The sequence below is a fragment of the Salmo salar genome, chromosome 11 (assembly GCF_965601325.2).
Source record: "Salmo salar chromosome 11, fSalSal1, whole genome shotgun sequence".
NCBI classification, from domain to species: Eukaryota; Metazoa; Chordata; class Actinopteri; order Salmoniformes; family Salmonidae; genus Salmo; species Salmo salar.
Window position 1 is genome coordinate 109,180,665 of NC_138301.1, and position 17,859 is coordinate 109,198,523.

General features: G+C 41.7%; 1 protein-coding gene across 1 annotated transcript; it reads right to left on the reverse strand.

Moving 5' to 3' along the window:
• Positions 1–4,003: 4,003 nt before the first annotated feature.
• Positions 4,004–12,332, reverse strand: puraa (purine-rich element binding protein Aa). The gene is made up of 2 exons (XM_014129411.3): positions 12,150–12,332; positions 4,004–7,056 (listed from the first exon to the last, which is right to left on the reverse strand). The coding sequence occupies exon 2, from the start codon at positions 6,977–6,979 to the stop codon at positions 6,122–6,124; it is 858 nt and encodes a 285-aa protein (XP_013984886.1). The 5' UTR covers positions 6,980–7,056; positions 12,150–12,332; the 3' UTR covers positions 4,004–6,121.
• Positions 12,333–17,859: the final 5,527 nt, after the last annotated feature.

A 17,859-nucleotide genomic window follows, 5' to 3' on the forward strand; every position in this document is an offset into this window, starting at 1 on the left:
CTTTGTGAGACGCAGAGCAGGTGAACGGATGATCTCTGCATGTGTGGTTCCCAACGTGAAGCTTGGAGGAGGAGATGTGATGGTGTTTTAGCAAATGTATGAAAAATTTAAAACAGAAATACCTTATTTACCTAAGTATTCAGACCCTTTGCTTGTTTCTACAACTTGATTGAAGTCCACCTGTGGTAAATTCAATTGATTGGACATAATTTGGAAAGACACACACCTGTCTATATAACGTCCCACAGATGACAGTGCATGTCAGAGCCAAGCCATAAGGTCGAAGGAATTATCTGTAGTGCGCCGAGACAGGATTGTGTTGAGGCACAGATCTGGGGAATGGTACCAAAACATTTCGGGAGCATTGGAGGTCCCCAAGAACACAGTGGCCTCCATCATTCTTAAATGGAAGAAGTTTGGAACCACCAAAACTCTTCCTCGAGCTGGCCGCCTGGCCAAACTGAGCAATCGGGCTCGGGCGAGAAGGGCCTTGGTCAGGGAGGTGACCAAGAACTCAATGGTCACTCTGACAGAGCTCCACTGTGGAGATGGGAAAACCTTCCAGAAGGACAAACATCTCTGCAGCGCTCCACCAATCAGGCCAGCCGGAAGACACTCCTCAGAAAAAGGCACATGACAGCCTGCTTAGAGTTTGTCAAAAGGCACCTAAAGCCTCTCAGACCATGAGAAACAAGATTCTCTGCTCTGATGAAACCAAGATTGAACTCTTTGGCCTGAATGCCAACCGTCACGTCTGCAGGAAACCTGGCAGTGAAGCATGGTGGTGGCAGCATCATGCTGTGGGGATGTTTTTCAGCTGCAGGGACTGGGAGACTAGTCAGGATCAAGGGAAAGATGAACGGAGCAAAGTACAGAGAGATCCTTGATGAAAACCTGCTCCAGAGTGCTCACGACCTCAGACTGGTGCAAAGGTTCACCTTCCAACAGGACAACGACCCTAAGCACAAAGCCAAGACAACGCAGGAGTGGCTTCGGGACAATTCTCTGAATGTCCTTGAGTGGTCCAGCCAGAGCTCAGACTTGAACTCGTCTCTGGAGAGACCTCAAAATAGCTGTGCAGCAACGCTCCCCATCCAACTGGACAGAGCTTGAGAGGATCTGCAGAGAAGAATGGGAGAAACTCCCCAAACACAGTTGTGCCAAGCTTGTAGTGTCATACCCAAGAAGACTCAAGGCTGTAATTGCTGCCAAAGGTGCTTCAACAAAGTAATGATTAAAGGGTCTGAATACTTATGTAAATGTTCAGGGGCTTTTCGTTGATATAATTTGCATAAAATTTAAAAAAAACTGTTTTTGCTTTGTCATTACGGGCTATTGTGTGTAGATTGAGATTTTTTTTTGTATAAGGCTATAACATAACAAAATGTGGTAAAAGTCTAGAGGTCTGAATACTTTCCAAATGCACTGTACACACACACATATATTAACATACGCACACACACACTTTTAAACTCACCATATGCAGCTGCTACTCTCCTTTATTTATCATATTATTATCTATCCTGATGCCTAGTCACTTTTACTCTGCATCGTTGAGAAGGGCTCGTAAGCAATAATTTCACATTTAAATCTACACCCGTTGTATTCGGCGTATGTGACAAATAAAAAGGTATTCTATTTTGACACTTTCCATGGTCTCCTTGCACGCCATCCCACTTAAGTGAGTCACCAGACATCCATGTTACTATGAAGATGGTGGATTGGTTAGATACCAGCACAACATGAAACATGCGTCACTGTAGCATACAGCAGCAGACTTGAATTCATTTTTACGTTAATGTGAACATTACATATATCATGACCGGTGTCATCATGAGAATCATAAATATTGCCACCGTAGCAGTGTTGAGTTTGCCCATGTGGCCATTTTGGGTATATGAATAATACATTTTACTAAACATATACGGGGTAGACATATAAATACATACCTTTTACATTTCTTTGCATTTCATTTCAATGTTTACATAGCCTTTGCGTCACAAACAGCAGGTCTCATTCTATTCTAACACCAGCCAGAAAGGAATTTGCTTGACCTTCACATGTGGATGTCCATGGGTAGCCTAGGACAAATGTGAATCTACACAAGCAGTGAAGATCTTGAACAGACTCTACAAAAGTCTTTAACACTGGAGATTGTAAAAGAGTCATCATGACTATGTGATGCCTCTTCTTCAGAGGTAGTGTTTTTATAATACATATCACTGTCCGTCCTAAAGCTTCTGTTAACCCTACAAATCATGTTTTAGTCTCTACTGGCAGTGCAGCTGCTGGTTCTCTAATAGTCCAGCAGTCACAATAATATTCAATCATCTATAGATTCCAGCACACCAAATATGTCCCCCCTCCTGACTTAGAAATTGCGCATTGATGTCAATGGGAGGATTTGCACATATGGGGAGGTAAATCAGTGATATGGAAACCTAGAACCAATTAGCTGCTACACATGATGGTGGTAGAACATTGAGCTGTAAGTGTTAGTTTACAAGTTTCTGTAGGTTATTGCTTGGCAAAACAAAAGATAATCCTAGGATAAAATACAAAGCGCATATCACTGCAAGCCATATCCATTATAACATAGTAAAATAAAGCAATCACAAACATGTAATGGGCGACATGATGCTCTAGTATCTGATAGATTAGCTGAAGTGTTTCTGTAGCATGGCAATATTCATAACCGAAAATAGACACGGAGTAGAAACCCTACCCAGTTTGGCAATCTCACATTGCTATTTCTTACAGAAGAGAACCACATGAGAAAAAACACATACATACTAAAGATTCATTTATGTCAGATGTGGGTAAATTACATTTATTTTTTTACAATGTGTAAAATGTACATCAATTATATTTGATGCATCAACACCGAATTAGTTAATCCATTATCCTCTTTGTAAAGGGCGGCAACGTAAGAGAGAAAAAATACATTCCTTGTTGAGATCATTTCAAACTAATATTGGTCTGACATTTCATCCACCTGGGAAAGCAATGTGCTACAAACATCAACCACTGAAGACAGGAAGGAGTACACCATACACCTTCATAAATATCGTACCAAATAAAGAAACAAGGCTGTAACCTGCTTTTCCTTTGCAGCAAAACTCAACATATTTTCATTCCCTACAATCATCCAATCCATTTACTCTTCCCAAGCCATAGGGAGAGGTAATAGAGGCCTACGAGACAGACTTCCCAAGCCATAGGGAGAGGTAATAGAGGCCTAGGAGACAGACTTCCCAAGCCATAGGGAGAGGTAATAGAGGCCTAGGAGACAGACTTCCCAAGCCATAGGGAGAGGTAATAGAGGCCTACGAGACAGACTTCCCAAGCCATAGGGAGAGGTAATAGAGGCCTACGAGACAGACTTCCCAAGCCATAGGGAGAGGTAATAGAGGCCTACAAGACAGACTTCCCAAGCCATAGGGAGAGGTAATAGAGGCCTACGAGACAGACTTCCCAAGCCATATGGAGAGGTAATAGAGGCCTACGAGACAGACTTCCCAAGCCATAGGGAGAGGTAATAGAGGCCTACGAGACAGACTTCCCAAGCCATAGGGAGAGGTAATAGAGGCCTACGAGACAGACTTCCCAACCCATAGGGAGAGGTAATAGAGGCCTACGAGACAGACTTTCCAAGCCATATGGAGAGGTAATAGAGGCCTACGAGACAGACTTCCCAAGCCATATGGAGAGGTAATAGAGGCCTACGAGACAGACTTCCCAAGCCATAGGGAGAGGTAATAGAGGCCTACGAGACAGACTTCCCAAGCCATAGGGAGAGGTAATAGAGGCCTAGGAGACAGACGACACTATTCCTTAGCATGTTAGTTATTGTGAATGTTAGGGTGTTGGGTGTGTCCTCATCAGGAAGGATGAAGCTTGCTTTGTTAGATTGACTTTCCTCCCAGGTTGGACTTCTGTTTAAGTGCAGATAAAGGCATTTAAAACCTTGAAGAGAAATAAACATGGAATTCAGCCACATGCGTTCAAATATTAATCATATATTTAATTGATATACATATTGCCACCAATCGGCACATAGGATATTGCACACAGTAATGAAATGTTGCACTGAAAATAAAATATCCTTTGTGAGCAAAAAAAAAAAAAACATTCAAAATGACAAAGATGTGGAATAACGCTGAAAAGTTCAAACTAAAAAACTAAACACAAATCAAAATAAGACATGCTTACTACTCCCCCTAATTGAGGTCTTTAGCAACTTACAAATTACACATTACTGCCCAAGCCATAGAACTACACACAGAGAGCATCACAAGAGGGCCTCCAACAAGCCTTCTCAATCCAGTCCACAGTGATGTTACCAGTCAGCCCCTGCTCTCCGCTCCACCTCACCAGGCTGGGCCTGTGAAGAGCAGCCTCCTATGCATTGTCTTCCAGGTGACCACCCCCTTTCACGTTTACATGTAGGCCGATACCTGGATGGCTTGGGGATGAGAGTGAGATTGGGAAAGGGGGAAAGGTTGCAGAAAAAGCTTTGTAATCTGCCCCTTTTCTTTTCGGAAGGGTTCTTAAAGAACCCCTTGGCACCACAAGTTGTGCTGCGGCACACGGAAAAGCAAAGCGGGAAAAAAAACAAGAGCCCAAACTGTGATCCAAAGCATCAGGCCCGCATGTAATCATGCGGAGTGTTTAAGGCACCAGGTTGTTTATATGCCGAAGAGGACGCTCCCATCCGTGTACCATTTACACCAGTGGCTTTAACCAGGGGGCTCAAGGACAGTTAGGCCTGCTGCTTTATACTCCATCCAATACACCAGGTGATCTTTTCACTGAATACTGGGGTAAATCTGACATGATCTGATTGTTGCCAGCGTCTTTGGTAACAACTGAGATATTCAGACCAGCATTCAATCTAAAGATCAGTTGAGCATTTACAGGGATGAACACGAGCTTGGAGAGGTGTCCTTGAGCCACAATGTGTGAAAACCAATATCAGGCTTTGTACAGGTAAACATGCAGCAACAGCACTCATTGGTACATTGGCATCTTATTGGTTGGCTGATATTTGCTGGTCCTTTGTGTGTCAAATTCCCCAACAGAAAACCTCTTATTCATAAGTGCTGATGTTCACATACATCTCAGACTCTCAAAACCATGCTTTACTTTTATTAATCAGCACTATCAATACACCATAATGCCAATTAGGCGGTGCTAGCAGGATTGAGTGGTCTATATGACAAATATGCTGTTCTCAACCACTTCCCATGTAATGTGCTGCATGTTGTCACTGCACTTCCTTAATCTAAGACGGTACCTTTTTAAAAAACACATTGCATGACGAGACACAAAGATAGTCTATAGTATAACGATCTGCATGACGACACTTTCAATTGAAACAAAGGTTACAACAGTAATATTCCTTTTGAAAGTCTTCATGTCGAGTTCCATTGACCAGTTCAATGTGTTCGAGTTCAATGCAATGCATATTGCACGAGAGAGAGAGAGAGCACTTGTTTCGTTGCATGACATTGAAAAAAGTACATAGGCAGACTGCATGACATCTAAACAAAATTCCAAAGCAGGCCTAGCCCTCATATGATTCATGTGTAAACAAATCTCTACTCACAGGTACAGGTAAATAGGGTGGCAAGTAGGCCTACACTATGTCAACCTCTTAAAAAGGTTTTAAATTTCGGTTAAAAAAAACTAAAATATCTGATTTGTGCTGAAGTCAAATGAAAAGGACTTGTTTCTCATAACTCGGCAATAATTCCATTTGAATATTGCAAACACTAATAATATCTTTAACGTGTACAAAAGTTATTGGTTAATAAGAGAAATAAACACTCAGTTCTTTATCATCTGTCATCAAGTAGGAAACACGGTTCATATATAATGTTATTACTTTGTTTAGCAGCCGCTTACTGTATTAATGGTGGGTAAGTGGGTAACATCCAGCGATGGGTGACAACATGTCTTAACTGTCAGTTTGTGGAGGTTTCTTTTTTTGTGGGTGGTGCTCCCTTGGAGTTAAACAGTTACAGTTAAATCTTTAGATTTCTTTCTTTTTACAGTAAAGTTATTATAATTTCTCTTTTTGTTATTTTGATTATTTTCTTGCATGTTTTTGCTCTATATATCAATCCTCGTCTGCATCATCAGCATGCATCTCCTCTTGTTGCTGCATTTCACATGCCCTTTTCTCCCGCTGTTTCTCCTGGATCTTCTTCATCTCCTCCGCGTATTTACAGAACGTATTTCCAAATTTGGACCACACTTTGTAGGGCACCGTGATAGAGTTGCGGTATGTTGGCTTCACCTCGCTTACCCTCATGAACACTCCGTATTTATTGGAGCCCACGTCGAAGAAAAAGCGTTTGTTGTCCACTGTCAAGGAGGTCCCCTCTGGCAACTCCGCAGGTTCATCATCTACTCCGTAGTCGTCAATGAGTTTTGCCAAAGCGTCACGAAACTCAATAAGTCCCTGGGCAGGCAGAGCAATTGTCTGGCCTTGCGTGGATCCCAAACCGGGCCCCCGGTTCACGGTCTGTCGAATCCTCAGAAACCGGCCTCTCTGGTTCTCTTTCAGATCCATGTAGTACTTCCGATTCTCCCGGACCAAGAATTCGCTTTTAAGTGCTCGCCTCGGCTCATCCTGTGCGATGTCCGGATTGCTAGGACCTAATTGGGCATAATGTTCGATGAAGTCCCCTAAGTAGTCACGGAACTCGACTGCCACTGACATGGAGAGAGTGAGGCGGCTCTTGTTTCCACCGGCCCCGACTTCAGCTATCTTTAAGAAGCGGCCTTTTGCGTTCTGCTTCACGTCCAGATAGAAACGTTTATTTTGAATGTCAACCCGTTTCGACGCCAGCTCTTGCGTCTCGTGTTGCAGCCCGGAAGCCGAGCCCGCCCCTCCTGTCACTGGGTGCATGGAACCGACGCCCGGGCCCGTGGCTGCTCCTCCCTGCTCACTTCCACTGTCTCTGTCCGCCATGATGCTGCCTGCCTGCCTTCTCCCTCTGTCTACTGCAACCACACAGCCAGCCAGCCACGCCACCACTCTCGCGAGATCTACACAGAGGGAAATACAAGAAGAAAATCTATTGAGGGGGCCTCAAAGTGGAAATTCTATAATATAATTTAGGCCTACATACAATCGTGGCGCATTCATACATGAATTGCCGTTTTTCCTCGGCGTCTAAATTCTCAGGTTATTCTGATTCAATCTTACCACTTCAAAGCTTAAATTGAAGTTATTATTTTGACTGTCAAATTGGATTAAGAGCAATCCTGAAGTGCAATAATCGTGGCATTTTACTTGGATCGTGTAAATAAAACCTTAATTCTTAATCTTAGGTCTATGCCTAAAAAGGGCTTAATTCCTCTAACGGGGGTTATTACTAGGTTATTGCACTGTTGGTTATTGTCTGTTATGTTTGCGAATTTGTTGTGCGTAGGCCTATGTTTTAATGATGATAAATAACGCAATGGGAAAAGAGGTGAAATAAAAATTAAGAACTCCATGTTTCCAATAAGCTATGCATAGAATGAGTGACAGTTTATGGTGGCCGAAAAACATTGCAGAGCGTCACCTTCAAGGAAACATTTGACATTAGACTACATACGTTAGGGTTGCCCTTGCAGCGTGAAAATACTATGTTGGTCTACCATCTATTACTACTTTGGTAGTAGGCTAAGTATGAAACCCAAATGGATGTCTAGGCCAAAAGGTACATTTTACGCATATCTATTTATACACTGTTAGTCTATCCAATGTAGGCCTACCAATTAACCGCCACTGTTATCAAATCAATGTGAAAGCCTTGATTCGTGACATTTGGAAACCTGTTCTCTGTCTCTATATTAAGTATTGTAAGTGACACCCCTATTTGGAAACAACTGGAAGGTCTGCTGCCAGGTTTAATAAGAACGTCTGTTGATTTAAGTGTTTCTGGCTTATTTATTTGTCGTTTACATACAGTTGTTGTACCAACCTTTCCTGTTTCGACCTTGTGATGATATGACACAATTTAAGCCAAGACAGACACGCTATCATGGTGAAAGGGTGAGTATTTTTTTCAATCCCCTGTTAATGTGGTCTACTTAAAAGAACCGTTACCATTCGTTTTGTTAGGCCTACCAAAAAGAAAGTAGCCTTAGGTCTACCAAATAGAGTATGGTTAGGCCTACTAGAATAGACTGTAGGCCAACATTTCATAATTGCACTTTTGTGATACCTACTCGTTTCTCAGATTTTAGGCCTACGTTGATCAGATGTTTCTTTTTTTTTAATTTATGAAAACCAAGTCTTTTTATTTGAATATGAAAATAGTAGGCCTAGTGATCCAGTCATATGCAACCTGATCTCACGAGTTCCAAACTGCGCAAATAACTTCGAGACAAATGCACAACATTTTAAACTTAAAATTTCAATTTTACATATTTCAAATATGATAATTGACATAACTAACTCATTATTTAATTTGAAATAGGAGATGTTCAACTGTAAGCCAAGAACTAGATATGTATAGCCTATTAATCATTAGTCATAAAATTCCGTTGTATCAAAGTCCATCCGTCCGATTGGATAGCTTTCAGAATTATTTTTCGTACGGTATGTTATCTAAACAGTGCTTCTATTACTATTGTCTTATAACTTGTGTGAATTAAAGAAGTAGCAACTATTTTTGCATTTTATTTAACCTTTATTTAACTAGGCAAGTCAGTTAAGAAGAAATTCTTATTTACAATGACGGCCTACCTCAGCCAAACCCTAACGAGGCTGGGCCAATTTTGCGCTGCCATAAAGGACTCCCAATCACCGCCGGTTGTGATACAGCCTGGAAACGAACCAGGGTCTGTAGTGACGCCTCTAGCACTGAGATGTAGGCTATAGTCCATCGTTAGCCTATGTACAATAGAATTGTAACTTTTATTCAATAAAACATTATATCTCGTGTGTAATCGACTATAAACCATTTTTTCTTACGTAATTATATTTGCTGAAATGTCTTTTATAAAATAGGATTTAAACTTAATTTAATTCATTTTACGTTCCTTTTTAATTGATTTAACATTGGTGAAAAATAGCACAGGCTATTGCCATTATCAGGATGTAAAGGACGTGTTTGAAACTGTGTATTTGATCGAAAATGCTAAAGTACCAACGATTTAAGCGTTGCAATAAAATACATTTTATTTTTTATTAGAAGAGAAGAACACGCATATAACTATACAAATAAGTGTATACTAGTGTTACAAAAACAAGTAGAACGAATTAAATGCATCTAATATTTAGATTATTAGATTCTGATTTGATTAAATTCCTTGTTATTCAGATGTACTTGAATAAGCTAATATATGATATATCGTATACAGTATAATGTATGACCACAAACATCTTCGTTTGATATGCATGATGTTGATGTTCACTTGAGGAAGGAAGAAATTGAAAATTTGGTGCATCATGCGCTGGTTTATGAATTCTTTCAGGCCTAAGAACTAATATCTATCAATAAATCAAACAGATGCATTACTTCCATTCTCTAGTCTAGCCCACATGCACGCCATCGAATGATATACATTGTTTGGTTGTGGAAATATTCATTTTGGCTATGTACACATGAATGCCAATGGGACTTTGTAGACCTGTAGCCTACTCTGACACAATTCATTTGAAAACTGAAACGTGGGTGCCTGTGCTTTGTAGACATATTGCCAACTAAATGAAATAAACTATTGTATTTATTTTAATTTTGAAAGTGACGTTGACACCAGCGGCAGATGCACCTATATCTATCCTATTTGTAATTGTTTATATAGCAAAAATTATTGCATTTGCTTTTTATGTAGCTGGTCTTATCACAGCTAAATTAATATTATTGCTGATTAGACTTTGCTTTTAAGTGTTTTTCATTTGGCTTCATACATCTCAACTAGCAAATGTTCCTTATTTCCACATTGCTGGTCACATTTTGTGTAACGTCTAATTTCTTTATGAAAACAATACATTTGAAAAAAATACCTTTCTAGATCCCTCAAGGTGGAAAAGGGGGGCGTATCTAGGGCCTAATAAATTCAAATATATTTCGCAGTTCTCGAGCAAAGTAATAGTGAATGACGGGACATTTGTTGAAAAATATTTTACAAAACGTCCTCATCGCCTACAAATTGTTTACAAATCTCTTTAATCAAAATGGAAATATCGAAAATAGACGCTCACTGAGAATAAACTGCAAGGTTAGGCTACAAATAGACTAAGAACCAACGTGTAAGTCAAAGGAGATATTGTATAGGTGAAATGTTTCAAAAATAGACCGAAGGATAACTTTTATCGAAGAGGAAACTGTTATGATGTTGCTGAAAAACAATGATATTGCTTCGGTCTCACTCGCAACTAACAACGAGACCCATAAAACGTCAGACAACAGCTTTACCTATAGGCAATCATTTTATTTAACAACGACAATAGAATTTGATGGATATATGATAGTATTTAGCTTGTCTTTCCCTCCCGCCCATCAGTGCAGAGGCCTCAAAATGTATGTTGTCTTGTAGCGTATGTGATTATATATCTTTCGATTAAGATTATATATATATATCTCACTAAGATATCTCACTGCAACGTTTTGGATTCACACATCAGACTATATTGTGCCAAGGTAAGATACATTTTCACAATTGTATAGCTGATTTTGTACAGTCAGAGCCCCCCCCCACACACACACTTATTGAAATATTAGTGTTATAGAACTTCTCATAGCGCAGATGTGGCCATTTATCAGTTGTATAGGCTGGTGTTCGCTTCCATTTATCATAAGAATGTTCTCGTCTTCTTCATGAGTCCAAGAATTGGGAACTGTGATGGATAAGAACATTGTTTCAATGGTCCCTTGATATGTCATTATTTGGATTCATACTTTTGATCATCCCCATAAGTGTTGACTTATCCCCCACAACAGGTTGACTTATCCCCACAACAGGTTGACTTATCCCCATGACTTATCCCCACAACAGGTTGACTTATCCCCACAACAGGTTGACTTATCCCCCACAACAGGTTGACTTATCCCCCACAACAGGTTGACTTATCCCCCACAACAGGTTGACTTATCCCCCACAACAGGTTGACTTATCCCCCACAACAGGTTGACTTATCCCCCACAACAGGTTGACTTATCCCCACAACAGGTTGACTTATCCCCACAACAGGTTGACTTATCCCCCACAACAGGTTGACTTATCCCCATGACTTATCCCCACAACAGCTTGACTTATCTTCATGGGCACAAGGGTCAAAGAAGCAGAATAAAACAAAGAAAACTAATCCACCTCTGAAAATGGGGGGATATTCGGCATGTTTTCACTCAGTTGCAAATATTACGCTAATTAAGTCTGTATGCTATATACATGCACGTTTAATGATGTAACATCTCTAAAATGCACGTTTGTCCCACCTTCCTCTGGAGTTACAGTTGCATTTTCAGACGCTGTCTGGTGGATTTTTATTTTGTGTGTTCGTCTTGGATCATAGGTCAATATTATACAAGGGAATGATACGTTTATAGACGTTCTTTGACGTTTGGCTCATTTGTCCCAGGATGCTTGATCCAAAACACTGCAATATGAAAGTCATTAAAAGCAAAGGTCAAACACTCAAGATATCCAGCAATCTCATAAATGACTTCAAGAGGTGTCATGTCAGTAAAGGGGTTGACAAAGGAGGATGCAACAAACAAAAAAACACTGATTGGGCTGTGAATGTATGTGACAACATTATCATTGTGTGAAAAGTATATTTCTTGACTTAAAAACGCCTAAGATTTGTGTTGAGGTATGCTATGAATAAAACCAGAGGGCGCGATGTAGGTTGTCAGTCTCCATAGGCTTTTGCAGACATGTCTTATATGGCTTCTGTCGATTCACTGCAGTGCCAGTTGTCAACATTGCTTGACTGGCAACTACTTTCGATATTACCGGAAATCTCGTCTATCACGTCAAGGCTGTCTGCCTACTGTCCACTACTGAGGGAAATCGCTTGCATACCAGAGCACCAATTGAGTGAGAAAGAGGTTTGCAGTGATTAACCCAATGACATGTAAATAAACCCGTCGTCCTCTTCCCAAAGTCACAGACCTATTACAACAAGGATAGGCATATCTTACCCCGCTTAGTTTACAGGCAGAGCGCCTGAACAGCCTCGGTGTAGTCTCGTCGCAGACACACTAAAAAGACAAAGGTGAATAACTCCTTGTAGGCCTACTGTCAGTGATTCACCGCTTCACAAGATGGAACGAAACAGCGAGTCGTGGCATGGAGAGGGACGCACGTAGTCTACAAGTTCAACGCCGCACGCGTGTCCTCTGATGTCAGCACGCTCAGTTACTGGGTGAACTGCAAAACGCGTGCGCCTCGCACTGTTGCTCTTTAGAAATTGCAGCTTGAGAAAGATTTCTCAACCCAATAGTACTTTCTGGATTTTCTTTTTGAAGAGAACCAAAACCTGTGCTGTTGCGTCTTACTAAATCTATCCCTCCACTTCAATCTATTCAGGCATCTTGTCTTACTTTAATTTATTCGGAAAATTGAATACTTATTTGATACGTGCACTGTCTCAATGTTCAGCCGAAGGCTAACTAACCTATACGCCCGCTGTAATGTCTTAATTCAATGAACACACCTTTTTAATTATTCGAACACATTTTTTATTTATTGAAAACCCTTTCTAGTAGATGTGAAATTTGCTCTTCTGGGGTAAAATAAAAGATTCCTTCCGCATAGCCCAATCCTGTACAGTAGGCGGCAGGCCTAGTCATGTAACGTAGGTGAGGTTGTATGTAGGTTCTCTCTTTAATTGGTCGTTAAATATGGCCAACCTGTTTATGCTGACAGCCAGAGACGTACTTTAGTCCTTATCCCCAGAAGATGTATCAAATGCTGAGCTAATTAGCCTAAATGGGCGGTTTAATCTAGACATATTGTGGTTGGTGGCTAAATTGAAATTTCATTAACAAATGTCTTCTCATGGATATACAGATTTTTTTATTAGCACTTACAGAATATAATACAACAGCTGAGTAGACTTGAAATAGCCGCACGAGAGATTTGTAAATCGCTCTGGATAAGAGCGTCTGCTAAATGACTTAAATGTTAAATGTTAAATGTTAACGCGCTTCTCCAGTTGGGCGTGATGGGGTTAGCACCATGGACAGCTCTCCGATCTCGTGCGTTCCATGGGAAGATCATGGAGTGGGCGAGATCATGGAGTGCTGCGTCTCTTGGGCCATTTCACATACTCATCTAAGGTCTTTCCTTAGTAGGTAGGCCTATTTGTTGGAGAATCTCTTAGTATGACAAACTTTGTGCTGCTCTTCATGAGCGTTTCTTAGTAAGTTTGGTGGAGAGGTGGGGGGATATTAATACATGAACTTCTATATTTAAATACGGTCTTCATGTTTTGTTCATGGGCGGGTCAGCTTTTCTTATGTTACCAAAGAGGCAATACACGCTATCTTATGTGATAAAGTGGGCCAAAATAGTAACAAGACTGGATAAGTTCTCCCTTTATGTTTTTAGTCAGCCTTCGTGTTTTAAGGCTGTGTTGCCAATGTCATTTCTTCCTGTCGGTCTGTCTGTCTGTCTGACCTTGCTATGTAGGCTTCCTTGGGGTTGAGTATGCTATGTTGCTAATCGTCATATTCGAGGCGAGCATTTCAGAATCTGACGTACGTTCCTCACCTGCTCTGGGGAGTGTTTGTTGGTCAGCAGATGTCGCCCTTCGTAAATGCTTTCAGCTTCACATCCAGGGACTCTCTCCGCATTCAAATTATAGCCTTATTTAGCTAATTCACTATACAAAAACAAGAAAGATGTGTGCTTCTGAATGTGTTGTATAGGCCTATATTCAATTCCAGTTTGCATGTTCTCTCCATGCCATTACGCATGTCTCATTGACCGCCCACACACATAAAACAATATGCACCAAGTGTCTGTCCATGCATTGTTATATTGTGAAAGATATGGTTTTCTCCTGTCTTTAAAAGCCCATTCGCAGCTGTTTTACTTGTGTGGATTTGATGCAGCGCCTCAGCATCCGTTTTTTTTTTCAGAGGCAGAGCAGCGAATGTGATCTGAATGCAGGGCATGACTTCATAATGGAATGAGACGCAAAACTCATTCAAAACAGTCTGATGAAGAATCCAAGGCTTTGAATTGCTTTCGCAGCGTCATCTCAGCTGAAACACCTTATATCTAGTGCACTGATTCCAGCTGCTTTTTCAATCGATCTTTTACCTTTTTTCTTTGGAGGGATATGTCTACTCTAATAAGCTATTTTAAAAACGGACGCGTGATGCATTTCAGTATTTATTTCATTATTTCATTTTAACGTCAAACCATTTGGTGATGGGGAAGAGCATGAAGTGATAGTCATTTGTTGGCTTTGGGGGGGGGAGTGTGGTGATCGAAAGCGGTTGTGTCGGCGTAGGCTATATCGTAGTGCTCCAATCTTAAATCATTTTATTTTTGTGGTAGAGCCTTTGGCAATCAGCATATGTTCTCTCCGTCTCTGGTAAGTGGGGGAGGCGGAGAGAGACGGGCTGTGGGAGAAGGCTGTTTATTACCCGTGGAGCAAAACACAGTTTATTTAGAGGGATGAATCGTATGCATTTTTTGCAAGTGGACTACAAAACTAATCGTTGACTGCAGTATTTGGCGTATTTTCTCTGTGGTGAATGATACAGAAAGCCATCACTGCTGAGCAAGGCGCCCACCAGACCACTGCAATTTTTGAGCAAAGATAGACTGGCGTCGTCTTGCGGATAGGCTACTATGTCAGCATATGGCATCTTCTGAAGGGAAGAATCCACGAATCCTTTGCATTTTAGAATGTATTTTTAGCAGAATGCAGTGACGGGATTTTGAACCCAGCATCATTAGCCTACGCGGTTTCCGGTTCCTAGCTGGTGTTTCCCCATTGCAAAATTATCGGAAAAAGCAGCGGATCCCGATGGCATGGACACTTACGCAAGGTCTGCCGCGCCGCCGTGCTTCTGGAGCCTATTTGCTGTCTCTCCCTTCAACCCAGCTCCACCGCCATCGCCCCGCAGCCCAGAGAGCCCTGCCGCAACGCGACCAGCGACCACCGAGCCAAAGCAGGCGGCATGAGGCTTGATTCAGTACATTTATCCATGCTGGTCATCGGGGTCTCTTTCGCCTGCTACTCCCCGAGTTTGAATTCTCTGCAGGACCAGGCTTACAATTCCGCCGTGGTGATCGAGGGCAAGGTGCAGTCCGCGCCTCTGAACGACTCAGCCGAGGCGTACCGTGTGAATGTCAAAGTGCTGGACTTGTGGCCGCGGAACAGTGGAGGTCTGGAACGGGAGCAGCTCGTCACCGTGGGGGAATTCGGATCGGAGGCTCTTTGCACCACAGTGATAAAGAATCACAAGTATATTTTTTTCATGGACCCAACTGATGAGCCTCTGGTTTTCAAGGCATCGTATGCTCCCCTAGACACTAGTGGGAATAATCTAAAAAAAGATGTTGGGAGGATCTTGTGTGAAAACTGCGGTAAGTTTATTCTTTAATCTTGACAGTGAAGTCGATCCTGGCAAAGCACATCAAATGATTAGAACTGTAGGCTAATTCCTTCAGTTGCAAGTGGCCATACGTTCTCCCCTTGTCGACATAGCTATAGTCTACATGTGGAATAGTGATTTAAAGATGTTTGAGAGTGAGTAACAGATGGGAACCCATGGGGCGTCTCTGCAGCAATATTCGACAGGCTAAACATTTAGGCGAGTGGTTTCCATAGGCTACATGATACGGTTGATATATCCCACACACACACACACACACACACACACACACACACACACACACACACACACACACACACACACACACACACACACACACACACACACACACACACACACACACACACACACACATGCGCGCGTACACACACACGCACACACAGGCACTTGACATGTCGTAAGATTCCAGAAATGCAAGGCATGGATCATTTGGTTGATTAAAACTATACATTCATTACCCAAGGTGCAACATAGTCGTGGCTTTGCTTAATAAACATGAGGTTTGATGCAGTAGGCCTACACGCACATGCGTATAGTATATTTATTATCGTGGAAATCATTTCTTTCTTCAAAAATGATTAGAAACTTCACCGTGATACATTTACAAAACAGTGGCAATAGTAGATGTCAATAAAAACAAATATTATTTCCTTAAATCCATGATAACGTAGACTGCATGCGATCTCTAAAATCCCAGGCAAAGTTGGTCTCTTCTGCCGGTTGCTGCTTTGCGCTTGTGCTAATGAAAGCACTGGGCTTTCATAGCAACTGTTCCGGCAGTAGATGCCTTTAAACAAGTTAGGACGCATTGAACCTGTACTTCTCCATCCCAATCAACGTCATATATGCGTATCTCTGCGTAAAAGGAAGAAAACTGCTGTGGTCAACGGGTGAAATTGATGTGCGCACAAGCAGAGGCTGTCATGGTTATGATGGCTTTAAGCCTGTAGGCTCTGGCCCTTACCCATATATGTTCAGATCCGGACAGTAAATAAGCGGCAGGTCTACCGTAGGATACTATCCATTGAGAGAAATAGGCATAGTGGATGGTGTAGGACTTGACAACGTGCAACCATCATCAAACTAACACAACTAGGCTCTCCTGACTTCCTTGACTTCGAGGAAATGAATGTATTTCCCATAATTGCAGTTATCTTATGTCTCTGTGTGAACAGTCTGTCCGGTCTCTGCTGAAAATATTATGGTCATGCTCTTATATAATGTTTCCGTTAAACAACAATAGTGACGCAGAAGAGCAAAATGGCAATTTAAACCCCTGTCCATGGTGCTGATTCTTTCGCGCCGCAACTGACCAGTTGTCTAAGACCGAAATGGGCTGGGCCTTACGACCTTTCACGAAATGATTCAAATCATGAAGGATCTCCATTTTCCCACCGGGAATGGGGCTACTTCTGACAATTTTTTGGTCCACAGTTTTATACCTTACTCGTAGTAGGCTTATAGCTTCTGGATATTAGACTGGATAAAATGTTTTTTTTTGAGATTTCTGAATATAGAGTTTATGTTTATTATGAAGTGCCACCATTACAACTAGTGAGGTGCTGGATGGGTGAGGAGAAGGACATTTTATATTGATTGTCTGTGAGTAAACATTGTGACACTCCAGGTTCAGCATTTAGCAGCATCTCTCTGTTCAAGCTTTAAGGAGGCACCATTTGTTCCTCACTTGATTGGTGAGGGGCGGCTTGTGCAACTAACAAGGACAGACTGCAGTTTCTACCAAAGGGAGTGAGCGTAGCTATTTATGAGCTCATTTCCTCTTAAGTTAGCATTTTAGTTTTTAATATTGGACAAGGAAGTTAATCCAGTAAACTATAGTCCGTTATTAATCCGCCTGTTTTGCTAATATCATTTGGTGTTATTTGTTTTAGAAGTGTGCTGAGATTTGAGAGGTCCCAGTTGATGTAGCTGTGGTAGCACCGGTTGACTTTGTTCCTCTCTGGATTGACAGAGTCAGAGACAGACAGAATCGACACACTAACTGAGTGGGATTTCAAATACTGTATGTTACGTCTGCCTTTTAGCTCACATTTTGGGATAAGAATATCCTTTTTGTCGGTCCCTTATGCCTGGGCCTAGATTGAAAGTCTCTTTGCAGGTAGTGTGGAGGGGGCCACTAGCTTTTTGTCTAGCCATACACCCCATGGAGGAGACCTACATATTAGCATCTTCTAGCCCATGTATTTATGTGTGTGTGTGGGGGGTGGGGGGGGGGGGGGTGGGGGGGGGGGGGGGGGGGGGGTATTTGTGTATC

What these genes read in the sequence shown, in the direction of transcription:
- puraa (XM_014129411.3), bottom strand. Translation starts at nt 6,979, where the DNA reads ATGGCGGACAGAGACAGTGGAAGTGAGCAGGGAGGAGCAGCCACGGGC.